Below are 26331 nucleotides of genomic sequence, written 5' to 3' on the forward strand. Positions count from 1 at the left end.
GCTAAAAGTTTCCAGTTTGCACCAACTGGTAAGAGTCACCTTTTAAAAGCTACACTTACCAGTTTGCTGCCTGCAGAGCATCCACAGCTGTACAGTCTTAAATGACTCATTTTAACAAAGGGTTTGGTTATTGTTCTAAACAATATTGTTCTGTTTGGTTCTGAATTCACACAGAACAGCAGACAGCATTTATGTAAGCCAACTCCATCTGACACCTACCAGAATTACATACTATGAACAGCAAGAGATCTTACCTCTCCTACCCTTACATCAGCGTATTTTGTGCTAAAGACTCCACATAACCGACCACTGGATCCTTTGTGTGATGCCATCGCTAGTTTGACACAACAGCTGAAGGTGCAATTCAAAACATGGAATTTCAAAGTAAAATACAGAAGTTTAACCTTTTGTTCCAAAAATAAAGATATCAAAACCCAGACAAAGTAGACCTCAGAACCAGAAATATTTCAATGCTTATTTCACCTTTAGCATCCTGAAGGATAATATGTAACTGAAAGTCTATAGCCTTAGAAATAAAAACACCTAACTGCAGTACAAAGGGTGTCATATGTAAGCATAATAATGTTCTTCATCATGACAGTTATGTCTGTCTACTAGGAAACGAACTGGCAGTGTGTCTGCCTACTAGTAAATGAACTTAAGAGTAAAGCAACCTGCTCAGTAAAAGCAATTAGGTATTATCTGTGGCTAGCAGGCAGAAGTTTAAAGATTTGAAGATTGTTACTTGTATTAACTACCTCTCAAAGTGGGAATCAGTCGGACTGTGCAAGTGAGCAACAGCCACCTGGTTACCAGCAACCCTTCAGTGCAACCAGGTGGCTGTCGCCTGGTTATTCATCCATTTTGGCATGTCACAGCAGAAATGTGCAGCACACAGCATGTGCTGCAAAATTCAGATTGAAAATGCAGATGAGGTCTGATGTTGATGTAAGCCCTAAGCTCTTTATACAAAGGATACATATGCTTGGTACAACTAATCGGGATTCTCAAAGGGGTTTTATAATGCACCCATTTTACCACGGTAGGTAAATAAATCAGTACTACATAAAAACAACAAACTGTTTGGAAACATAATAATCCCATCACTAAAAAAGGAAAATATATAAGCAGGTCTGTGGTGTAAAACGCAAGTTTGACCTATGAAATTCATTTTACGTGAAGTTTAAAGAATTATACGGCAAGATACAACTCCCCTACTGCTGCTAGAGAGCACAATAGCTTATACAATAATTGGGTGTGAAGATTTTGCAGACAGCACTCATCATGCAGGTGAGTGAGCACACAGCATAAAACACAGTCCAAGAGAAAAATTAAATTACTTTAGGTTAGTATTTCAACATTTTGCAATGGTCATATAACCTACGGTATCACCCCCATCCTAGGGGTAGAGAGTACCCAAACTGAACAGTGGCTTTTTGTTACTATCTTGAATAGCCTTTGGGAGCCAAATCACAGAAAACCATGGAATGAATTTAAATAAGAATAAGCATCTTTTTGTGACTATATTATATTTATGCAAATAAAGAGGATCTTTGTAGTGAACTACATTTTCTGTTTGATCCACTATTGAGAAATCACAACTGTATCTCTTCAGCAGGCATAAGATTTCAGTGACACCAGCCCTGGTAGGTGAGGAAGAGCTGGACAGGGATACATGTGTAAGTACCTAAAAAGGTTTGCTAAACATAGAAAATCTTATTTAAATGATATCGCTTAAATGTTCAGCAACCAGGGGGTAGTTATTCAAATAAAGGGAGCAGTGTTTGCCTGTTTGTTCTCAGTATTAGAAAAGATGCTCCATAGTGATTTTTAGCTGATACATCAGGGAAAAAATGCTTCCGTTGTGAAATAGCATACTATGCTCAAAAATAAAAAACCCAAATAGACCGAGAGGAGGGCTGCAGCTTGAAATACTTAAGTGCTAATATCCAGCATGCCATTCCAGGGAGTCCCAGAGTGGTTTTTAAGCCTCTGCCCATCCTCGTAAAGAAAGGCGGGTGGCAGGACTAATCAGTGTCTTGCAACCCAGCTGTGACCCGGCAAATAAGGAAGTCAAGAAAATAAATCCCATCGATGATCTCTATAATGTAACGTTGGGAGGGCGGCAACATCTGGGCTCAACTCCAAACGGGACGAAGCGGCCCCGCACTGGGCTGGCTCCCGCGGCACTGCGCGCCTGAGCGCGGCCGCGCACTCGAACAAAGGAGGGCTCCGCGCTCCTCGGGCTCTTCCCGTAATATGCACAACTCCGCGTTCAAACGCGACGTAAACAGACGGAAAGCTGCTTACTACGCTAGTAGGTCTGTAGAACAGTTCAGCTGCATCTCTGTCAGAGTGGGCTATTGTCCGGGACGAGCCACCGGAGCTCACCAAGTGCTGGCGGGTTTAAGTGGTAGTGTCAACAAAACAAACAAAAAAAACAAAAACAAAAACAAAAAAAAAATCAGCGCCAGCCTCCCTGTCACTTCGTAAGTCAAATCAACGGGCTTCAGAGCCGTGCACCGGGCAGTCGAATAAATCGGCAAGGAAGCGCGGCTCCCACAAGCGACACTTTGTCTGGTCTCCACTGGAGCAGCGACAAAACCCCCGACGCTCGAACAATGCCCGCGGCCCCGCTCCCGCTCCTCCCCGGGGCGCCGCCGCCACCGCCGGGGATCGTCCCCCCGCCGGGTCGCCGTTCACAGCGGCGGTATTTCTTTTTAAGGCTGCTTTGTTCCCCGTGAAACACCAGCCCTCCCACCCAGCGCCGGCGGGGAGAAGCCGAGCGCCTGCCTCGGAGGCGGGGACCGGCCCCATCCCCGGGCAGCGGCGGGAGGCGCCGGAGCCGCGGCTGGGGCACCGGCCGCTCTTTGTTGTGCCCCTGGGGAAGGGACCGCTCCCCGCCAGCCTCCGCCGCTCAGGGAGGGCGACGCGGCCGCTCACAGGGGCAGGGCGCTGCCGCCGCTCCCGCGGGGGACGGCAGCCGCCCGCACCGGCCCCGCCGCGGGATGCGCTCCACACCGGCAGCGCCGCTCTGCGCCCCCCGCGCTGCCCCGCTCGCTCTCGCTCACTCACCCACGCCGTACTTCTCGTGCTCCGTGGGTATCCACATGCTCGCGGCGTGCGTGCGCCCACCCCCCCTCCCGGCTGGCAGCCCCTCCGCCGGGAGCAGCGGTGCCGGCGAGCGCGCCCGCTGCCCGGCTGCTCCCGCCGCGTCTCAGCCGCGGCTGCCCGGCCCCGGCGGCGAAGGCATTGTCTGTCTGTCTGCCTGTTTATTTGTTTGGGCGACGAGCGGGCGGGCGAACTGACTGAGGCGCGCTCGCCGCCGGCCACTTATATGCCCCGTCCCGCTGCACGCTGGGGAACGTAGTGCCTCAGCGCGGCCGCGCCCCTCGTCGCCCGCGGCCGGGGGAGAGACTACGAGCCCCGGCCGGCCCCGCGCTCCCCGCCGGGGCGGGGCGGGGCGGAGCTCAGCGCCCGGAGGCCGCCTCACGCCGGGGCGGGAGGAGCGGCGCGGCGGCGGCATGGCCGCGTCCGGCGGGCCCGGGGGTCCGCCGGCGCGGGGAGGTGAGTGCGCTGCGGGGAGGCGTGAGGGGACCCCCCCCGCTCCCCTCCCGCCGGCGGCTCCGTGGCCCCCGGCTCGGGCGGTGGGATGGGGCCGGCGCCGCCGGGCGCTGGGGGTGGGGGGCGGCGGGCGCGTGTGGGACAGCCCGGAGCCCCCAGGGCCCGTCGCGGTGGGGTCCCGCCGGTCGCCCGTCGGAGCGGGCTGCCGGGGAGAGCCCCGGGCAGGCCCGTCCCCGCCGGCCGGTGGTTACGAGGGACGTAGGTCGTGTTCTGGCCCTGCTGGTGCCATTCCTTCGCTTAGCAAAGCGCCGCGTGTGGCCCGTGAGGCTGGGGGGCGGGGAGGGGTTTCGACGGCGAGGGGAGCTGGCGAGGGAATGGGTGCCGGCTGTGGGCCGGAGGTGGGACACGGAGCGGGCAGTCCGGGTGGCCTTTTGACTGCTCACAGAAATCCGCATCTCGGCACACACACGACAGAGGTAAAGAAAAGCAGGCGGTGTGCAGGGAGGAGCCCAAATGGACTGCCGGGGGTGACGGCCGGAGATAAGCAGCAAGAACAGCAAGGTTTCCACCCTTGTTGAGGGGCTGCAGCTTCTGAGACATACCGTAAGTAAGAAGTAGAAGCACAGACAGCAGTAAGAAGCAGCTTAGCTAGAGCTCACCGTAGGTAAACTGCAAGAAATCCTCAGGCTGGACTGATCCGTGTGAGAAAAACCCGGGCGTTGTGAGGCAGGAGCAAGAGCTTGGGTTACATCTCCTGGTCCTGTGGGAAGGCACAGGCAGAAAAAAGGGGGAAGACCCTGGTGATATGACAGCAATGCTGCTCTGCAGGCCTTGCCGGGTACAGGTTGCCCCTGAGTACATCTGGTTTTAAAAAAGTGTTCTCCAATCAGATCATTACTCTGAGCTGGTAACTAGGAGTTTTATGGGATGATTCTGTTTGAGCTGAACAAAAAACCAGAGTTTAATGTTTTCACATTTAAGAGAGGAAAGTGGCATAATTTTTTTTCAGTTCAGGTTGGCTTTTAGCTTCTACTGTCAAACTATGTTGAATGTTTAAGTCACCGATAGTGTGAAGGACACAACAGAAGGAACTCAGGTGCAAGCAGGCAGTTTCAAACCTGGAGTTAGAGCACACTTATTTCGTGTTTATCCTTCTAGTTATCAAACTTCGGTAGTGAGTGATCTTTTAAGTGACCTTTGTGTTGTTTCTCTAGTATGTACCCTGCTTCTGTTCATAAAAGTAGTATCACTTTAGTTATGCTAGTAGTTAAAGCAGTACTCTTACTTTATTTATGCGTTGCAATATGTTGGCGTAAGCCTCTCCTACATGAAAAGCCAGACCCTTCTAGAGCACTTCCACGCTGGGGTGATTGCACCCAGAGGCAAAGCTGCATCAGTTTAACTGCTGAAAAGGACATCCACTTTTGTCTGTGCAAGTCTTCTGTGTCAAACAGTATATATGTCTGTGGAGTACTAGAGAAGATGAGGTTTTTCCAGGTAACTCTTGTAAAGGCCAGTACAAAAAAAAGTTTGTTCCATTGAAATTCAGAGGCCTATGCTGTTTTCTTTAATAAGATGAGTTCAAACACTCATTGAAAGGATTAGTGAACTTTCGGTGTCTTTGCTCCCAAACTCGCTTTGCATCCCCTGGCAGAACCTTTGGAGTCTCTAGGTGACAAAATGTATAAAAGTCACTATTGAAAATCAAAATAATAGATGCCAGGCTAAGTTAACTTCTGCCTCAGCCTATAGACTTCCAGGTACATCCAAGCTATCTCTGTCTCCATAAGAGAGAGCTGCTAATGTGCTGGCTGGGAGTCATGAAATTCTGCCACAGCTTTTTAACTGTCCGTCATGTTAACCATGACTGACTTCAGCATGTTTGTATTAGGCTCAGAGCCTCTCCTTCTTCTTCCCTTGAACAAAGACAAGGCTACGCAATGGCTGAAATTGCTTTAGAACCCAGTCACTTACAGTAAACAGGCGTTACACTATAAATTACATTGTCTTTGGGCAAAGAAATACCTCACTCCAATATTTATCATTTCCCTGTCTCTGAGCAAAATCCTTATTCTTTCAGAGGTTTCATTTCTACAAAGCTATTCGCTCTAGCAACATCTTGTACCTGCATGTGCACCTGAGAAGACGTATCGCTTCTTTGGAGACAGTATATAGGAAAATTAAATAACATTTTTTTTTCCTCTCCTGCTGTTTCCTATTTACAGGAAAGCCTGTGCTTTTACATTCTAATCCAGGACTGTGTTGCTTCCTAGTTAATTCCCTGCAGCAGCCTTTACCAAGTAGCTTTTAATAAACATATCACTGTCCACAGTACAATTTGTTCAGTCCTCGTTAATTATGCTACACATCAGCATTTCTTACAGCATCTGTCAGTGGATTTTAAATTGGGGTTTCTTCTGGAAGTGTGTCTTTCATAGTTTCATCACCAGTCTGACAGTTACGGCTTCCTACTCGGGGTCTTTATGTGCTCAAATGCTTTTTAATACCATGCTGTTGGAGTGTACCATGCCAGAGCACAGCATGTTATTCTTATTCCTTCTACGTCTCTCTCTGGTGTCACATTTTTAAGAGAATTCAGTTTACTGTGGAAAACTAAAGTTTGACTGGTCTTGCACAAGTCTACCTTTCTTCATTGCTACCTAGAGGATAATTTAGTGAAAGTTGGTTTGTTCCTGATACTATAAGCATCACTTCTTTAGCTCAGCTCTTAAGTTTTCTCTGTTAAGGATGCTGTGAGAGCCACTAAACCCAGTGAACTCTGGGATCCAGGAGTTCCTCTTTCCTGGATACTGAAAGCCAGTCCCATGTACTCTCAGACCCTGAGAGGTTTCTCCGTCCAGATTGATGGATGCATTCCTCTTTAGAATCACAAGCTTCCCCATGTTTGCAGGCCGCTCTAAGTCTGTTTAACATCCATTCGTGGATCTTGAGCCCTTTACCCAGCCACTGGCTCAGACACCGAGTCTTTCGTGGTGAGGGTCTCCTCCTACTCACTGACTGCTCCACCTTGATGTTCACTGATTCATAACCAAATCTGGTATTTCTGATGCTCTTACCTGAGCCATCTCAGCTTCATGGTATCACCGATACAGTTACCTCAGCCCTGTGTGCCTTGCAAGATTTCACTCCCCAAAAGGTCCCAACACCATTCCTCCCCCCAAGCCTCTGTGAAGCCCAGCAGCCTCTTACATAACCCCCCTCTTACCTACCTGAAACCCAGCCCTTCCTCATCACACTCTCAGCAACTTTTTTCAGCTTCTCAATCTGTTATTTATGTTCAGCCATTTCTCGTGTTATGCCCAGTAGTTTCTCATGTTAGCTAAAGCTCAGGCCAGGGCCCAGTCATTGGCCTGGTTCAGTTTTGGCTTGCCATCTCATTGCTGCGCCCTCAGGGTATCCCCTCTGCTACTCCAGCCTCCATCAACCCGAGGTTTTGGTGGGTGTTTTAGCTTCCAGTTAATTTTCTTCATAAACTTCTTCATGATTTTCCCCATCTGCTTGTGTATCAGCAAAAAAAGGGCTTAATCTGGCTTGTGTCTTCACTTCTGTGCCAACCACTTCTGTCCTTTGTGGCTCTCCAGCCTTTCACACTGTCCTCTCATCTGTTTTGAGCCTGCTTTTCATTTTGCACTCATTACCTCTGTTCCTCAGCTGTCATCTGCCTCTAGAAGGCCCCTCTGACACTCTGATGACAGTTCCTCAGCCTCCAACATTAATTCGGTCCCTCTTGCCCCTGCTCTCTCCCATACCCAGCTCGAGTACTCCTTTTGTCCTGCCCTTTTCCCTTCTGAACTGCCAGCCTCCACTGCCCACAGCTCTTCCTTAGGTCCCACCGCTCCTGTCCCGCTGCCGTGCATCTCACCAGCTGTCATCCACAAACTGCTTCTGGATCCTGTTTTCAGCCCTGCTCTCCATATTACTTCTTTTTTTTTTATTTCTTTTTTTTTATGCTTTCCCTCCTCTAACTCCTGTGTTTCATCCTCTTTCACCATACTACTCATGGCTCTCCACGTGCATGATCTCATTGTAGTCCTTGCACCTTCTTCTCTAGGATTAAACTTCATTAGGCCCGATGGTGAAAGGTTGTGGGGCAGAGCATCAGAGCATGACTGCCACATGAGGTACTTGGCTCTCAACAGTATCGTAATCTTTGCTCTTAGGCAGGAGCAAATTAGGAGCCAGAAAGATGAAGTTTCTCTGTAGCTCTCCTGCCTACTGAGCTCGATAGCTAAAAGTCCACCCAAAAACTTTTGGGAGTAGAGGAAGCGAGGCACTTCTTGGGTGCTATGGGCTAAAACACAGATGGTGTTTGGCCTCCATGTTGCCTCTTCACTTCTGTTTTGAAAACTGGGAAGCAAGGAGGTGAATGGACAAATGTTTACTTTTTTCCACTCTTAAGTTGTGTCCCCAGGTTATCTGTAATTCCTGACAATAGCATTGTAGTGACAGCTTCCTTCACATTTGCTACTCCAACCTATGTTAGAAGGTATGATGCTGCAGGGCTCATGCATGCATCGGGCTAGCCCTGCTGAAGAAGCAATTAAAGGGATTCCCCAGCAGTGGCCCCTGGCCACTTATGGCTCTCAGAAAGAGAAACTTCATCTCTTACTTCCTGATTCCCTTTGCCTGGGAGAGCCAGGCAGGGGGGGAAATGGCAACAGCAGCAATATGTGGCTGTGCCCTGCCCTAAAGCCAGTTCTCAGAATGTGAAGGTTTAAGGAGAGTGATACTTTTGAGTCCCACCTGGGGTGGCAAAGACTGGTCAGGATTGAAGTGCACTAGCGAAAACACTGTAGATACTGAGTAGACACCCTCACTGTCTGATTCAGAAGTACGCGCACATTCGTGGATCCCTTGAACATTACCATGGCCTCTAAACCTGTCTGATACCTGTGCCTGAGCCCTCTTACCCAGAGTGCAGGTTTCCTCTTGTTTCATAGCAAATCTGACTTGGTGTTGGCTATCAAAACAGATACATGTGCTCACACTTGTCTCGTATGTACCCCACGGTCATGGATCCCTCAAATATTAGCAGTCTCCAAGTCCATTGGCTGGACTGCCTTGCTAGTCATTGACTCTTCCCATGACTGGACACCAGCTTCCTTGCCCAACCGCTGACTCAGACCTTGAGTCTTTCCAGATATAGGTCTCCTTCTACTCAGTGAGTACTCCAGTTTGAACCTTGATAGCAAATTACACATACATGCATACAGCGTTAAATTCACTAGGAAAACATAGACACACCATGGTTCCTCTAGCTCCTGGACCTGCAGACCTTGAGACCTGCAGCATCTTCTGCAGTTGCTGGCATTCAGACCTTGCAGCAGTATCACATGTAGGCCAGAGCATGAATTACACAAAAAAGTAGTTAAGAAAAGGATTTGCTAAGAAGAAAGGAAAGACTGTGCTGATCAGGTGCGGGGTTTGATCAGAGAAGCTTACCCACCAGCAGCCTGTTTAAATGCAAGTGGCCCTTTTTATTTCCCCCCACTCCCTGCCTCCATTTTCTGGTATTTGCTCCCCTGCATCATTCCCTTTCTCTGCCTTTGGCCCCTCCTCTAAATTTCCCATAAGATATACATAATCCCACAAGCCCCTTGTGGTATCCCATAGCAAGTTTCATGCAGTTCCACAAACACCCTCAAGTATACCATAATACATACTATAACCACGTTTCCCCTTTCTTATCAGTGACAAAGTTCAGGCTGAACCTGTTCAAGGTTGTGTCCCAAGTAGTTCTTTTTATGGCATTAGTTCCTTAATGACCAAAGACAACTTATTGTCTCTGTTGTCACCCACTCATCAATGTTTGTTTGTGTGTAATCTACCACTTCCCTTGTTACTTGATACTTCTTTTATACTGAATAGTCCTTAACCAAATAAAGTAATGAACCAGATGCCCTCCCATCCCACGCATCCTTATACTACCCCTCCTATTCAGATCAGCCCCAAGTGAGCGAGTTACCTCCTTCCTCTTCAGATATCCACAGCGTGTGTGGTTGTGAACAGGGAGCTGCTGGTTGCTCGCTGCCATGGGTGAAAACCCCAGAAAGATGGTAGAGCAGCCGTTGCCCCAAGCGTACAGCTGCCACTTGTCTGTTCCTTCATCAGAGTTCCTTGGACATTAGCCTGATGGGCTCACCCAGCCCACCCGTATCTGCCCGTTTCTGTTTGATAGTTTTAAAGGTTCATTTCCTTGAAACCCTGGTCAGTTCCAAGTGTTCACACAAGTGGTTGCATCCTCAGTTGTTCCCCCACAGGACACTTCCAAGCATCTAAAGTACCACCAGTGATCTGTTTCTTGGATTAAATCTATGTGTTCAGTGGAGGATTTCAAGACCTGGGACTTCCACCATACCATAGATTTTGGAGAGGGGAGAAGGGATTTCTTCTATCGGTAGGTATTCTAAGCTCTGTAAAGGGTCTTGCTTTGACACAGTTTAATCATTGTGAACAACTAGCAATTACACCTGGAGGAGGTTCACTAGTAAGTGCAACACAATTTATTTTAATATGATTACCAGAATGAATCTCCTAAACCAGTATTATTTTAAAATGTTTTAAGAGCATTTGTTGTGATTTTTAATTAAAAATGCAATCTCATAGTCATTTTAAACAGTTACCTGATAAGCAAATGGATCCTGTGGAGGACAGGAAATTACTAAATTATTATTGGTAAAATCACCTTGCATGTACTTCATTGTTTGAAAAATAAAAAGGAAAAATCCTTTCTTGTAACTGTTGCAGTAAGATTTTAGTGGTTTTAGCCTTCACAGCACGTTTCTTAAAAAACTGATGATGGGAGAATATACAAGTGAAACTAAGTATTTCATTAAATGGATAATAATAGATTAATAAAATAAGTAATAGATTGTATTGCTTGGTAATGCAGATCTGAACTGCCAGTGATCCTGACGTAATTTTACAAATTAAAGTGTCATAAAGGTTCACAGTATTTTATCTGAGGACAAAGGGGTGTCCCCACACCTCAGCATGAATATGTAACTCCGTTAGCACAAGGCATAGGATATGTTATAGTCTCCAAAAATACCCAACAAAGGCTTGCTATTTGGTTTTCTCTGAATTCAGAAAACTTTCATAGCTTAAAAGCGAAGATGGATGGCCTTTATCTTTGTTAGATATCATTACTTTAACTGCCTAGTAGTGGACATACAGCTGTATTTAATTCCAGTAATCTAAGCCAATTCTTGCCTGCTCAGTAGCCAGTAAAGGCTTTGATACATGAACAAAATACCAAGTATCAGCTGCTCTATATGATAACTGGAGCTCTTTGAGGATGTAAGCTGCTTCAGACTACCTGGTGAGCAAATGCACAGCTTAAACATGATAACTTGTTTGCATGTTAAAGCCTTTAAGTTGTTTGAAATCTCTGCTCAGGCCTCCTGTTACCTGCAGTGCGGTAACAGGGAGTAGTGGTTCATCAGTCCACAGACAGATGAAGACCTTTAAACTGTCTCAGTATTAGCAAATCCCTGATTCTTACCCCAAAAGGCTTTCTCATTACCTGAACAAGTAATAGATGCAGACATGCTTTATCTAGATGTAGAGGTGTGGACTAAGAGGATATTACAAGTTTTTTGAATGTTCCAAGTGTAACACAGATGCCAATGTAGTTTGATATGCATATTGAAACACCTTGTTCACTGTTTGTTTTTTTTTTACTGGGGAATACTGGTTTTCTGGAAGAGCACCAAAGCTGTCAATCCTTGTCACCAGTGATGTCTGCCACAAGGTGTGCCTGTCATATAAACAGGTGATACAGTTCTTTGAGACTTTAGCCAGCTTTCTTGATGAAGGGGTGCAGGGTTGTCCTGGTTCAGCTAGGATAGGGTTAAGTTTCCCCAGCAGTGGGGAGGGAGCTCTAGCCAGGTTATTCCATACCATGCTGATGTCAGGTCCAGCAGGTCCAGGAGCCAAGCACGGGAAGAGCAGGGACAGCTTTTGTTGGTTGGTGTCTGGTCGGTCCCCTCACTGCTGTATCCATGCAATATATCTCGTGTTCTGTTCATTGTTATTACTGTTATTGTTATTGTTGTTGTTTGGTTTGTTGTTGTTACATTGTTGTATTAAAACTCTCCTTATCTCAACTCCGGGGTTTGTATTTCACTCCCTGCCCTGTCCAGTCTGAGGGTGGCGGAGGGGCAGTGGCAACGTGGTCTCGGGTCCTGGCAGGGCCTAAACCACCACAGGGGTCTAAACTAGGATATGGTTATGATAAGAGTGAACAATAGGAAAGGAAGAAAAGGACTTAAATATTGTGAAATTACAAGTATTAATATTTTAACTTCAATATTGGCAAAACTCTTGTCTGTCCAAACAGCCTTCATAAGCTTTCCCAGCCCTGTGTGCTTCCTTCCACCATGTCTTGTCTTGCACCCCCTGCTAGAACTCTGCATCTAGGATCTGCATCCTAAAACAACAATTGCTGCCAGACTCTCTGAGGCTTCTGCTTCACATTCTCATCCACAAACTTCCAGCAAGCTGAAGCCGGGGGAAGAGCCTGAAAGCATTTGAATGTCTTTCCATGAACCTTTTAAAATAGCTTTAAATATGGCATCAGTAAAAGCCCCGCACAATGTAGGAAAGACCATGGCATTGAAGAACTGGGAGGGAAAAAATGGGGTAAGTTTTGTGCAAGTCTGTGCTTGTGAACAGTTGGGCACACCATCCTGACCAATGTCTCGCTGAAGTCAGGGGAATGCATTTGTGAAAGTGTGGTTTCTTTACAGAGTTGTCTGAAGTCATCAGTAATAATTACAGTCACTTGAGTGAAAAAAACTAGTGTCCAATGACCTGATAATTGTTGACTTAAATAATGTATTGGTCAATACCATTAAAACCGCGTAACCAGACTGAAACTGTGCTGCTTAGCTTGTGATATAATGCGTAAATTTTTGTAAGATGCCAAACTGCTGAACAGTAGGGTTAGGCAATATGGGGGTGTGCAAGCAGTTTTCCTCAGTAAGAACATGCCAGATACTGCATAAGAGTACAAATGTGATGTGCGTGGCTGTTTATACAATATAGTTTCATGTTAGGGAGCTTCTCCACCCCGCTTGGTAGGGCAGTAGATTTATGCCCTGTAGTATAAGCAATAATACTTTTTTGCTGTACAAATGTGGTGTGCTCAAACTACTTTGTACAGAAATAGTACCCGTATTTGATACTTTGATTATGGTATGGAGCCAGGAGTGCTCAACTGGAGTCTTTATTGATTTTTCAAAACATGCTACATGTTATGGCAGTCAAATTGTAGTTGTTAAGTAAATGAAAAGGTCATTGTGTTTTGCTTGAGCTTATTCTCTGATTATGAAGTATTTCAGATCATCAGTGTACAGCAGAAACTGTCAACTTTTAATGTTTTGGCACTATATGGAATGGTATGGTTACAAGTCTAGTATCTGATCATTGATATCAAGGCCTGGTTTGCCAGCAGGTAGTTCTATGTTCACTGCTTGTTTGCCACTCTGTCCTAACATTTTGCTATAGTAGACCTGTAAATGGGAAGTTGTGGTAGGTGTTTTGTCAGTGGCTTCGTGGTCCAAAACTCTCAGACTGTCTGTTCCTATATATTTCAACTGGGTTTCTTGAACTTCTGGGTTTTTTTGCCTCATGTTTTCACTGGGCCATCTCTTCCTAATGGTGTTTTTTCCACTTTCGTTTATTCTCTGATTTTTATGATGGACAGATAGTGCCCAGTGTGAAATGGCCCAGCTGCTTCTGCTTGATTCTTGCTTATTGAGATGTCATCGTCCCATTTGTCATCAGAGGCTTTGTCCCCAAGGAGTAGCTACTTCTGCTTCTTGCCCTGTGTAGTAGTAGCAGATTAAAAGCCTTCTCTTTATCCCTCTGGTATAGAAGCTTTATAACTGGATATGCCATCTGTTTCGACCTCGCAAGCTGGTATGGTGTGGTGTGGCTCTGTTCACATGATCAAATAATAAGGCACAATAGATAAAGACAATTGGTGCTGCAGTTCCTGCAACTATATTACATGGTTTGGCATTTTTGCTTTGAATTACATGTAGTCAGTCTTCCCACACCAAACCGCCTCAATGTGCAGGTGTTTCAAAGCTGTCTGAAGCAGTGCCCCTTGGTTTAGCCCCAGATGTCTCTGCTAGGATGCAGTTTGTATGTATCTCGACTCCAGACAAATCCAGTTCATGTCCACCAACTCCTCTCTAAACCCGGCCAATGTGCCCAGCAGCTGGAGGATGATGAGGGACTGCAGGACTCCTGTGTGAGTCAGAGCTGTGCTGAGATGCAGGAAGAGGGACAGGGCTGGTGGGTAGTGCAGGGAAGCACTGCACAGCATCCTGCGATTCAGAGCCACTGCCAAAGGTCGTAGCTTGTGCCCCAGGTCAGCCCTGGCAGTCCCACGGCGGGAGCACACAAGATTCACAGTATGAAAACAGGAATGGTTATGAAACAAATGCGTGAAGTAATAAGTGATACTGCTGCCACCAGAGCATTTTGCTAGCATTTGTTTTGACCAGCGTGCCAGCACTGAATTTTATTATGACTCAGTAATGCATGAATAAATGAGATAGAGCTTTTTCTCTGAAGGCTGGTATGTAACAGAAAACATCCTGCCTGAGGTTTTAATTTGATTTTGTCTTATATGGGATGAAAACATGCAGCCTGTGTTATTACTGTACTAATTTAATGTTCAGGAGTCTGCATGTATTTATACAGTTAGCAAAATGTTGCCTGAAAAACATAAACAACTTGTATCACTAATTCTAACATTCTAATTCTGTTTCTTGAGGAAATTAACTTCAATTATTTTATCATCCATGTCCATGAGCTACATTAGCAATATCAGTTAGTAAGTGTATATCGTATTTAAGAAGTCAAGATCAGTGTCATATGTTTAATGAATGTGTGAAGGACAAGAGAAATAAATCCAGTTTAAAAATATTTATTTCAAATTCTGGTACAAAGTCAGAATATGCTCATAGAAATTCGATACAGCCTGCTGTGAGATGTCCCTTTGATCTGTAAGATATTAGTATTTGAGCTCTGACTTGAAAATACTTTCCTCTGAAATTAATTTTTTAAAATTTATTTATAAAGTGTGTAAATAGTGGATTATTTGAAATACAGTCAAAACTCTGTTTTCCTGAGCTAAGATATCAATTAGGCTGAACTGTGCTGATCCACATCACTGCACGCTATAACGAACTTTCCTTTTCAGACATTCTTTCTTCCAGTTTGAACACCAATTTATGGAGTTTTGATTCTAAAAGTAGAAACAACTTATTTTGCTACTCTCCATCTGGAAAAGCTCCCGTTCACTGAGAAAGCAGGAACAGACCACAGAGCTTCTAACACCACAGGGCCTCTTCCTTGTACTGATTCTTCATTAAGTACAAAATTCGGTTAAACAGTTCAGCCTTGAAGGCTTTGTGAATATCAGGTAGCTCAGTCAGAATACCTGAGAGAGATTTCAACCTGTTCTGTTGGTATGAAACCCACATACGTCAGGATCCCAGAAATGGGACTTCTCAGGATGAACTTTGAGGTTAGTTCTAATTTATATGAGTCTGAAAAAAATTAGTGACATTTAAAATTAAAATTTCACACTATTTTTAGTTGTTTTTCTCAAGTAGTTGCCTTTATCAAGGAATGTCTACCAGTGGAAAAGAACTATAAATCCTGTGATGCAGATATTTTAGTCAGGAGCATGGTAAAAATTTCTGTCCTGATGACATGGGGGTGTCTCATATGAATACCTAAAGCAGACTTTAGGTTTTTAATGAAAATCACACAGCCTTTCCTTTAGCTACAGAATGTAAAGCAATCATTTAAAAAGACCACTAGGCAATCCTTTTAACATCAAGAGGATAAACATGCTTGGGAATTGAATCCTCTTAGGGGAAAAGGACAGGTGACAAGAGAAAAGATAAGGAGAATCCTTGTAATAAAGGATTATTGATCTCTACTAAATAATGACAACAAGAAGTAGAGAGTAAACTAATTAACACATTATATGTAGCAATGCCGGCATAAAAAATACTAGGTTTAATACAGTAGTTGTTAAAGACATCGCAAAGATAAATTGTAGCAATAAAGAAGTATTACTGCCCTTATTAAAGACACTGTTAAGACCCCTTCTTTGTGGAAGAGCTAAGGTCACAATCACGGTAAATGGAAATTAAGACATGCCTACTTCCAGCTTGGTAACGTTTGAAGAGGAGTCAGCAGAACAGTGGCAGTAGTAACATACACAAGTACTAAATTCGCGTACGCATCTTTACTTACGACACCTTCCAGTACACATTTTTAAAAGTTTTAAAATGACAGTCTTGATCAGCTGGGCACAAAATTATACTCTTTTTTTGGAAGTAGTTAGTTTTCATGTGAAAATAGCAGAAATTTAGTCTTTGTGCCTCAAATTTAAACCAGCATTGTTTATGCTTTATTGTAATGCCTTTCATATGCCTCTATATTAAATAGCAAGTTAAACAGAAAAAAGCTACTTATTTTTATTAATTAGATTTGGGTGGTAAGTACAAATGAAGAACCGAAATGATCACTTTTGTCCTTCCATTTCAAATTCTTGTGTTGGATATTTTCTTCCTCTTCTTTGTAACTAAACATTCTGAGTTTCACACTGCATAATTACCTTTATAGTCTTTCCAGATAATAGTGTAAGGTTTAATCATTGCTTCTTAATCCCTGATTTTAGTACATAACGTGGATCTCAGCTCTCCATGTCTACAATGTCATGTGATCACACTAAACAAGAAAAGCTTGGTATTGTTTACCTCAAAAATATCTATTTTGTTGAAGTGTCCTATTATTCTGGAGATTCATACAAGCCTGAGTGATTCATAAATATCGAGTTTTAAAATTAAACATTTAAGTACAGAGAAAATGTCAGGGAAGACTACTGAGTATTGAGTACCACTTCAGAGTCATCTTGATTTGCTTTATTGCTTTTTTATTAAAAAAAAAAAAAAAGTGTAGACAGATGTAGTTCTTTACAGATGTTAAGACAGCCTCCATGTATTTGTGATCTACAGTTCTCATCTTGCAAATACATTGAGGTGAATAACAAGTCAAGCAGCCCACTGAACTGAATAAGATCGTTTGCATAAGTAAAATGTTTGCACAAATAAATGTTTGTAGAACTAACCACAGAGGTTGCAAGGAAAACTGCATCCAAAGCCAAAATTCAGGAAAGAAAAAGATTAGGGAGATCGTATGATAAAGGTAAACATAAACAAATGTTCTTTAAAGGAGAGAGCTGAGGCATGCAGGGAGACTAATGGCTGGTGGTGTAACTCATATGTGTGGCACCGCTGTACTGCAGGGGCTTTGGGTAGTGGGCAGGGAACGGAGAGAGGAGTAGAAGGAAATGAGAATTTTTATGGAAAACTGCATGAAGTAATTAAATGGAACTTGGTTTCCTGATCCCTGTGACACCCATGAGGAGATTTGAGTGCTGAAGGTGTTCAGAGGAGGAGGACCCTGGTAAGGGCACCCTGGAAGAGTGGGCAGTGTAGGGTTAGAAAGGAAGCTATAGCCACAAGTATGGAAGACCAGCGTGCTGAAACAGGAGAACGTGTTTTGGCAATGGGAGTAATAAAAACCTGTGTACCAGTCACAGTGCAGCTCATATGAGATAGGAAAGGTCTGTCCTGTGAGCCCAGAGAAGCACCCGTAGCTGAGGGAAGCAACACGAGTAAATCCTAAGGCACCTCCAAAGGAATCGGTAAGAATTTACTGACTGGCAAAAGTGAACGAGAGTGGATGTGTTAGGACTTGGGAGATATTCTGAAGATGTTGCCAAGATCAAGGAAATACCTGCTGTAAACAGAGGCCAAGCTACAGCCTTCACTGTTTAATGAAACAGCAGCGCAGAAGTTCTGCTCTTAGTCATCACATGGGTTGTCACTTGTGGGAATTACTGTTGCTGTGCATTTTTAAATTCCAACTTATGGACAGGGAAGGTGGGGAAAAAAATAGGTAAACATACATTCGTCTAGTAATTAGGGTAAGACATGTTTTCTTTGTTTGGCTAAGAGTAGGAATTGGCTTTGTATTTTGAGTGTGACACAGATGCACCTGCAATACTAACATTTCACCCTTTAGGTGTTCTGTAAACAGAATGGTACTAATTTTGATTAACAACAGGGCAGCTCTGAGGGGCATAATGAAATTATTCAAAATTTCGTTCCGAGGTAGATGAACATGTTTTCATGTTTGGTGGCCAAGATATCAAATCCTGCATTTAGTTACGCTAATGTACGTTTATGCCATTTATGCAAGAGTGAGGTATTATGTGGCTCTGAGCTTGCACAGAACCTGTCTGTAGTATGTTAAATATTTATAAATTACATATTAACATCAGCACTTAAATATTGTTATGAATACTTATTAGGGTCACTTTCCTTAGTGTGTGTGTGTGTGCATGTGTGTCCCTCTCAATGTGAGAACAGTGGGTTTGCTCTGGTCTTTATTTTTATTGATGTAGGGGTTTGTCTGGGCTCAAGCAGAAAAATGACAAGCAGTGGCATATATCTGCTGGTAAACTGGGCAGTAATGTAGTCTATTATTTAAATATGATCTTATTGGCAAGCACATTGGTTTTGTTTTATTAAAATTCCAACACTTCACATTTTTATTAATCACTTTCCCAGTCTTTCTATTCACTTGTATTCTGATGCCTGTGCTCTGGTACCCATAGCAACACTTGTTAATGCTAATGAAACTGCAACATCCTAAGCTCCCCGACAGAGCAGCCCTGTTAAATATGGCTATTAAGCACAGTTGTATTTCTGTTAGTTCCAGCTCCCAGCAGACACCTGCTCTGTACAAACTCTGTCCTGAGATATTAGGATTTGCTAACTCGGAGCTTTTCTTAAAGCTGGCATTTGACTGGAGTGAAATTCTCATATTGCCAGACAGTGGATGCTACAGAATATGTATGGTTTCTGTAAAACTGACAAGGTTTAGCTGTAGGATTAAGTACTCTTTTGAAGTGCTCATTTGCATTCAATGAAAAAAAGGGCGGGGTTGAGACTGACTGATCTTGGAGGAAGCTACAGGATGTGTTGTCTCCTAGAGCACATGGACGTTTTAACTAAATATCATTCATAGTGTATTAACAAGCAGAAGTAATAGCTAAATAATTCCTCATGAACTCAGACTCAGTTCAACTTAATAGAAGTACTTGAGCACTTTAATAAATAGAGGTAGGAAATGGTTATGTACATTGATTCTTCTTTCACTAAGGAACATATTTGCATGTAGTATTGGTGAGGATGATGACAGGGTGTTTTATTTCCATTATCCTGAGTTTTGGTTTTGAATAATGTTTATTTGGCAAGTCATTAGTCATCCATCTTTTATACTCTAGAAAACAAAGGAAAAATCCTGTAATCAGTATAAAATCTCTTCCAAGAATATGACCACAAATTAGGGAATGCCACTGTGCCAACAAATAGATGCTGCAGTGCCAAGGCCGCAAAACAGGGAAGCTGTCGTGTGTATTTCAAGTGTCAAGCCAGTGCTTTTCAATACTTTTTCATTATAGCTCAAAAAAACTTGAATACTAGACAAAGCTTTAAAACTACTCATTTCCCAAAGAGTTTTAAATGCAGCACTTTTTTTGTGCAGAATCACCTATAACTTGGTTCCCTAATGTACCATATCTGGGGGGTTTGGTCATTTTGATAACTAAATGGTTTTGCCATGTAATCAGTGTGAGCTTGGGGGAGGGTGCTCAGCCTTTCTGTTTTCCAGTCGGCATCTGTTATGCTGTTAGTGTAGAGTGCCAGGTTTGCTAGGTGTCTTTCGATTTCCTGTCATTCTTTCTCCTCTTTGTTCTTTACGTGTCTAAAAACCTCAATCTTTTACTTATTGTTTGGATTTCTTTATTTGCCTGTATATCTTTGTTGCGTTCATCTTTGTTTTAGGATCATTTCAAGTTCTTGTGCTAATATCCTCATAATATTAACCAGCTGTATTAATGAGATAATAAACCAGACTTGTTGGTAATGAATTGATTCATTCAACTACTGGATTTAATTAGAAAGACACTTAACATTCCAGCAGATGTTCTTATTTTGTTTCATTATCCTTGTATTACCAACAGTGGGCTTATAAATATATACTCTGCATGTCTATATTTACATGATACACTCTTCCACCTAAAGCCTGTTGTGCCATAAACTCCAAAAAATTACATGAAACCTGTAAATATGTGTCTGAAGCCAATTTGTATGAATTCCTCTTTCATCATGTCATTTCACAGTCTATATGCAGTCTTGAATTTTCAGAATATTCTTCATCTGATAATAAAATGCTTAATCTCTTTAAAATGAGATAGATGTCTTCTTCGCTAGTTAAAAACACTTGTCTTTGGACTTACGTTATCTCCTCTCCTTCTGGTCTCATGACACTCATTCCTTTTTATCTGGTGACAAAGCTTCAAAAAGAATACAAGTTCCCCTCTCCTCAGCATTCCCTGCAGACTAATTTAGGGAGTTCCTCCCTCAGCTTGCTGGTTGCCTGCTGGAGGGGTCTGCCTTTCCCTGAGCTCTGGGCCTTTAGTCATGGCTGCAAGTTGCACCCCAGGAGCAAGCCATGTGAGTTAGGAGTTGCAACAGTGAAGTTATTTCATTGATCTGAACCCCAGCACCCTCACTTTTCAGTTAGAGAATGTAATTTACGCAGCGGTGTTCAACTTTTCCCCAGATCTAGTCAGAGCGTGTAGTTCAGATACGCAACCGAGAAGAATTGAGCACAACAGCTCTTACTGTATTTAGTGTGCTACGTATGCCTACGCTGACAACAGTAGGTTTTGCAAACTGAGGCCACTGCTGGATGTCCTTGTTGGGAAGCACAGTGATAAAATCTTAGTGTTTTCTTTTCCTTTGTGTGTAATGCTTTTGAAGGAACCTTGCACACTTTATAAGGCTAACACGAATAACAAGATAATAAGGCTATAAGGATAACAAACCATCCCTTTGCTTCTTGGTGGCAGCAAGCTGGTACACTGGCTAAACCATCTCTGAGAACTTTGCCTTTCACAACTCACCTTCAAATGCCAAATCTTTCCTTCCTTTTCTTTCTGATACTCACACCTATTGTATTGGCCATAAAATTACACGGCATACTGCTTTGTGATAATTGCATGTGTGATTGTGCAGGTAGAGTACATTGCCTGTACTGCTATAGTCTGTATTATAACTGTCTGGGTGTAACGTTTACTTAATGTGCAAACTAACATTAGTTGTGGGTTGAGAACATTTGTACTTGAAACTAAAAATGTTCCAGTAAGGAAAATGAACCCATTTTGAGCCTGTTGCTTCATTAGCTGTGAAGATTAACTAGTCTGTATTATAACAACACTTAAAATAAAGCCATGTAATTTCTGTAACAGGTAGCCTTTTTTTCATTTTCTTTTATCACTATTGCAATGGTGTGTAGAGTTCCCATGCAGGGATCAGGATTCCATTGCACTACGTAACCTGTGGGTGCTTATAACAAAAAATAGCGCTTATTCTAGTTTTGAATTTGAGTTTGGATTTGTGTAATGCAAATATTTTTCTATACCATCTCATTGTCAAATGTCTTCAAAGTATTCATTTTATTTTCCCCTGAAGAACTGGGTATACTTCTTAGTCGTTGTTTTCAAATAGTCTCTTCTTTCTACTAATCTACATTTTTTAGCTCTGAATTAGCTGTAAAAGACCACAATTTTATATATCCTGTTAAAGGTTAAACAACATGGTGTCAACTGTCAATTCTGTGCATGATAGAGGGATTTTCTTAGTTCCTGAGTTCGGTGGGCTTTCTGTGAAGCCTTTGGGATATCTGTTTGCATAACAGTCATGCTGTTTTTCCATTAGGCAGAGGAGGAGAACTCAGTGGTGACAGGATGATTTGACAGAAACTTAACGGATGGATTTTATAGGGTTGTGTTGTCATAGGGAGCTAGGTCCTGTGCTGTTCACCACAGACACAAATAGGAAGGGGGTTAGGTGATAAATGTTGCTGTTAATACACTTTTTTTTTTCCCCAAGTGGTAAGCAGGAGGGCCAGCTGAAGCATTGCAGAAGAATCTCATGGTATTTGAGTGAACGGGACAAAAAAAAGTCCTATTCAATGGTAACAAATGCAGAGTAATACACATGGGAGTGAACACAAAGAAAATGTCCACTGCCTTGTACATTAACACCTGATTCACAACTTCTCTGAGACTTTGAAATCACTGAAAATAATTCAGTGAATAATTCAATGATCACGAAAGCAAGCAAAATGCTAGGAGTAAAAAAGAAATAGAGAAGAAATTGAGAAAAAAATGTGCTGATTCAGAAATCCATTTTCTTCCACTCCTGGGCATTTTCAAGCCACCCTTCGCCCCAGCACATGAAGAAAGGTAGAGTAAAACTAGCAAAGAGTTGAACAAGGGCAACAGGGAATGAAAGAGTTAGGAGAATGTGAAATGTTGCTGCAGGTTTTTGCAGGTGTTGAAAGACCAACAATTTCAAACAGTGCAGAAGCAAATCCATGGAGAAAAAAGAAAGCCGTAAAATGCTCTTAAACTGAGGTACTCATATAGCCTGTGACTTAAACTTTCCACCCTCAGATTTATGGAAGGCTATGCTATTTGTGTGATTACTGTTTGATTGCCCTATTTTTATACACTTCCCTAGGTTATTGCTTCTTGCTATTGTCAGCCAGGGTACTTGCACTAGAGGGATGTTTCATCTGACTGTGTGAAGTCTTTCTTGTGTCAGTAGATTTTAAGAGAAAAGCTCGATACTTTCCCTTCATTTTCAAGTGTCTGTGCATGTAGGAGTCATGGTGGAGTCCAAGAACTCAGTCTGAGTGGTTTTGTTTCCCTGTTAGCCCTTAGCTGTGCTTTAGTTAACAGCTTTTCTTCAGTACCTGTGGCCACTCTGCTCCAAATATAGAATCAAAATTAGCTGCTTCTGCAGAGATTTCAATAATATGCTTAGCTTTATTTGTACTATTTTGATATTTGTGTTATGTGTTAGTCCATTAAGTGCCATGCTAAAGGCTGTGCATCTTTGTTCAGCTCTGTGCATTTATGCTCTTGTTCAGTGTTTTTTGCAGCAGATGAGTACAGAGATATTTTCATGGATTCTTTTTTCCCTCACCTCCTCCTTTAAGTGCCTTTGAAATAAATTGCATAACCTTCTGCAGTTGCCACACTGGTCCAGTATTCTATATTTAAGTTATCTCTTTTAGTATTATCTACTCTCTTTGGGCAGCAAAAAAATATTCAGCCTAGTTTATTCCTTTCAGTAACTTGCTACTACAGTTAAAGATTAACAGCTCTGTTCTTCCAGCCCAAACAATTGCTATTCCCAAGTACTCATCCTAAATAACTGTATCAGGTCCTTGTCTATGTTGAGTAGCAGTTCCTGCCATACACACCTATCTTTTGAAAGTTGGTTTGTTGTTGAGGCAGATAGACACTTGTTTATTTGGACTTTTAAATGTTTAAATAGGTCATTGCAAGAGACCTAAACCAAAAATGAACAAAAAGCAGTGTAGCTGGGCAGAGCTGAACTGGCTGACAGAGTATCTTCTTAGTTCTCTTGGCATCAGTGAGAGTCAGCAATTGCAAAGGAAATTAAGTTGCTCTACTTTTCTCAGTAAACATGTTTTAGTGATTCTTCAGGCTACAAACTAACACTGACTGTAAGAATGCATAAACCTAGACTTTTGCAGGTAACATCAGTTTTTCTTGGGAGAGCTGACCCTTTCATGAGGATTGCTTTAGCACTCAGTGTCACAGCTGCTATTCTTAAAGTAGAAAAAAATGGGACCATTTATACAATGCCAGTTTAATAAAGAAGTGTCTGGGGGATGGGAATGGGCTGAAGAGCAGGTAAAATTACGAGAGGAGAAATGTTAGATTGTCAACAGCAGTTGTACTGCTCCAGGTAATGCCATGATCTGTGTGCTGCCATCTCTCCATGCTGCTTAGTTTTATGGGATAAACTGAATTCAGTGTAACCCGACCATCAGTCTTCAGCCAAGTCACTGCCTTTCCAGCAAGTTTTATTTTTCAGATGTCCTAAGTACGAGCCTGAACAGTTTTACAGGGCAGATATGTTGTTCCAGGAGCAGCATGGAACCGATGAAGCCATATTCCTATGGTTTTGTACCCTCTCCCACCTGTGGCTCCCCATAGGCTCCAGCTTACCCTCAGTTCCCGGGAGTACCCTTGTCAGACAGCCATGGGCACACGCTGGGGCTGCTCTGAAGCACTACACGGCTGGCCAGCCACTGCTGAACCATGTGTGTGGTGGATGGCAGAGTCTCATTCCCCTCTCTGTGCCTCTTCCTTTACCTGAACAGAAATTTGTCACAGAACTTTAGGAGCTTCCCAGGTCCATCTCTGAAGCTCCACCCCTTCTTTGTTTCAAAGTCTTGGTGGAGAGTGGGGTGCAGCACTGCTCCATTAGTTTATTTTCCTAGGAAAAAATGCTAAATGGCTATGTTTTTTTAAATTATTTTTCAAATTTTCCATGTGGACACAGTACCAGATTATCAGATTTGGTGTGTTTGCCAGTGTATAATGCATATATGTGAATTTTGTAGGGTGAAGGTTGTCACACATTGATTCTTCTACCTGATCAATATTGTTAATTAAACTTCCTTTAACCGTACACATTTTAAAATTCCTGCATGACAAAATAGTAGACTTAGGAGAAGGTCTTTTTCTTAATTCTTTAGGTATTTTCAGAAACTGAAACCCAGGAGGTTCCCTTTGAACATCAGGAAATGGGTTTTTCACTGTGAGGGTGTCTGAGCACTGGCACAGGTTGCCCAGGGAGGTGGTGGAGTCTCCATCCTTGGAGATACTCAAAAGCCAACATGGACCTGGGCAACCAGCTCTAGGTGGCCCTGCTTGAGCAGGGGGTTGGACCAGATGACCTCCAGAGGTTCCTGTCAGCCTCAACCATTCTGTGATTCTGTGAAATTTCATTTTTCTACAGAGGTGTTCATGTTGCTGCAGGAATCCAGGGACACAGAGTTTATTCTCCTGCTGTACAAGTTAAATTCATATCACCAGAGCCAAGGAGACCCATGATGTTTTCTTTTCAGTTCTTATCCTCAGAGTCCAGGAACTATTGTGGAGCTTTTTCTGTTTGCTTTTACTCTCCTTTTGCTATCCAAAATTGATGTAGCTAAAATCAAAGATACATATTGAAATTGGCATTTGCTTCCAAGATAAACCCTTATTAAAGACTGAGATATTATTTGTTTGGAAAATGAACACAGTGGTTTATTTCTGGAGAACTGGAATTTGGTTAGGCTGATGGGGCCAGCTGTTGAAATCTGTTGTTCACACAGTGTTTCTTAATGAATTACACTAATTTATACCAGTGGAAGAGCTTATGAATTTACACTGCTATTGCTTAAATAGGGGGGACACACATATACCCTGGGTCAGTCTGCTTGTTTGCAATACTACTGCAGTACTGTGCAATCCACCCACTTGTTGAACAAACAGCAACAAACCTGGAGAACATAAGCTGGTGACTCACCTCTGTGTGCTGTCGTTTGAGCAACCTATGTCTGACTGGTGCAGTATAATACAAACGTGGGCCACTGACCTTTCCACATGGGGCATGGCTGGCCCCTCCTCAGCATCTGTACAGTTAGGAAGTGTTGCAGTGGGCATAAGCTTCCATGTGGCAGTAACCTTTATCAAGAATAGTCTTTTCCTTTATCACAGAACACTGAGATGCTGATGGGAAAAAAAAAAAAAAAAGGCAAGACAGATGCATACAGACCTTCAGGAGTTAATCAGGAAATGATAGCATAATTAGGAGAAATCAACATACAAAACAGTTTGTGCTATACAGTCTAAAGCCTTCCTGATAGTATGAGGAATGTGGTGAAGAGCGTAGCTTCATTCATATCAACAGGTAGACTAGGTAGTGAGGAGAAGAAGAAAGGTAGGTTTCTCATCATAAAACTTGCTTTAGTAATAAGCAGAGAACTTGTGTCTGTTTGACTTGGTGTCGGCTGAGAGTTTCAATTGGAGCAGATACTTGAGAACTGTCCTGTGCTAACCTCCCACCATCCATCTTGGAAGTAATGCTTTCAACTTGCTTCCAAGCACCTTGTTGCTGGAATGATCCATGCAACAAAAGTGAACCCAACATGTAAAACCTGTACTGCCCAAAAGTACTCTCAAGTGATGTAATTTGTTCACTTAGTCAAAATTAATTACTCTTTTTACTTATTTTAGATACAGAGTGTATTTTGGAGCCTCTGTCTCTGCCGGAAAGTCCAGGTGGTGGTGCTGCTGTAGAAAGTTGTCCCTATGTGCCTTGTATTTTCTGCGAAGAATGCTATCTCTTAGCTGAACAAAACCAGCTCCTGAAGCACATGATTATTGAACACAAGCTCGTCATAGCCGATATGAAACTGGTTGCAGATTTTAGAAGGTAAGGGGTTATATTGTTTAAAATGAGTGTGTATGTGTGCAGATATAGAAAGCTTCAGAAAACTAGAGATCATCTTTTTAAAATACTTTAAAAAGAAGTGGGGTGTTGCGGGGTGATTTTTATTACTTTTTGATGAGCTTTTTGTTGCTGGGTCATAAGGTTGTTTTCCTGTTCCCCTCCGACTCCCCATCCCCTAGATGTTGCTGGGACCAGGGGACTTGATATCAGAATACAGGACAATTCCTCTGAGACATTCTTTGACATATCCTAGGGA

The 26331-nt window shown here is 43.0% G+C and overlaps 2 protein-coding genes across 7 annotated transcripts in view; one reads left to right on the plus strand and one right to left on the minus strand.

Moving 5' to 3' along the window:
* DOCK4 (dedicator of cytokinesis 4) overlaps nucleotides 1-3152 on the minus strand; it is a 255555-nt gene extending 252403 nt beyond the window's left edge. The window contains exon 1 of the mRNA XM_074827524.1: nucleotides 3076-3152. Within this exon, the coding sequence (XP_074683625.1) occupies nucleotides 3076-3112 (37 nt within the window). The 5' untranslated portion in view covers nucleotides 3113-3152. The remainder of the gene's footprint in view (nucleotides 1-3075) is intronic.
* Nucleotides 3153-3467: 315 nt separating this feature from the next.
* ZNF277 (zinc finger protein 277) overlaps nucleotides 3468-26331 on the plus strand; it is a 69846-nt gene continuing 46982 nt past the window's right edge. For 5 of the 6 annotated variants that reach the window (XR_012623619.1, XR_012623622.1, XR_012623621.1 and 2 more), the window contains exons 1-2: nucleotides 3468-3567; nucleotides 25859-26057. Coding sequence is in view for 1 of the 6 variants with exons in the window: in XM_074827525.1 (XP_074683626.1) it covers nucleotides 3525-3567; nucleotides 25859-26057 (242 nt within the window). In the remaining 5 variants the exon portion in view is untranslated. Of the gene's footprint in view, nucleotides 3568-9845; nucleotides 9983-25858; nucleotides 26058-26331 lie in introns of all 6 variants that reach the window. The other variant, XR_012623623.1, reaches the window with a different exon arrangement.

Source organism: Strix aluco, chromosome 5 (genome assembly GCF_031877795.1).
Source record: "Strix aluco isolate bStrAlu1 chromosome 5, bStrAlu1.hap1, whole genome shotgun sequence".
Taxonomy (NCBI): Eukaryota; Metazoa; Chordata; class Aves; order Strigiformes; family Strigidae; genus Strix; species Strix aluco.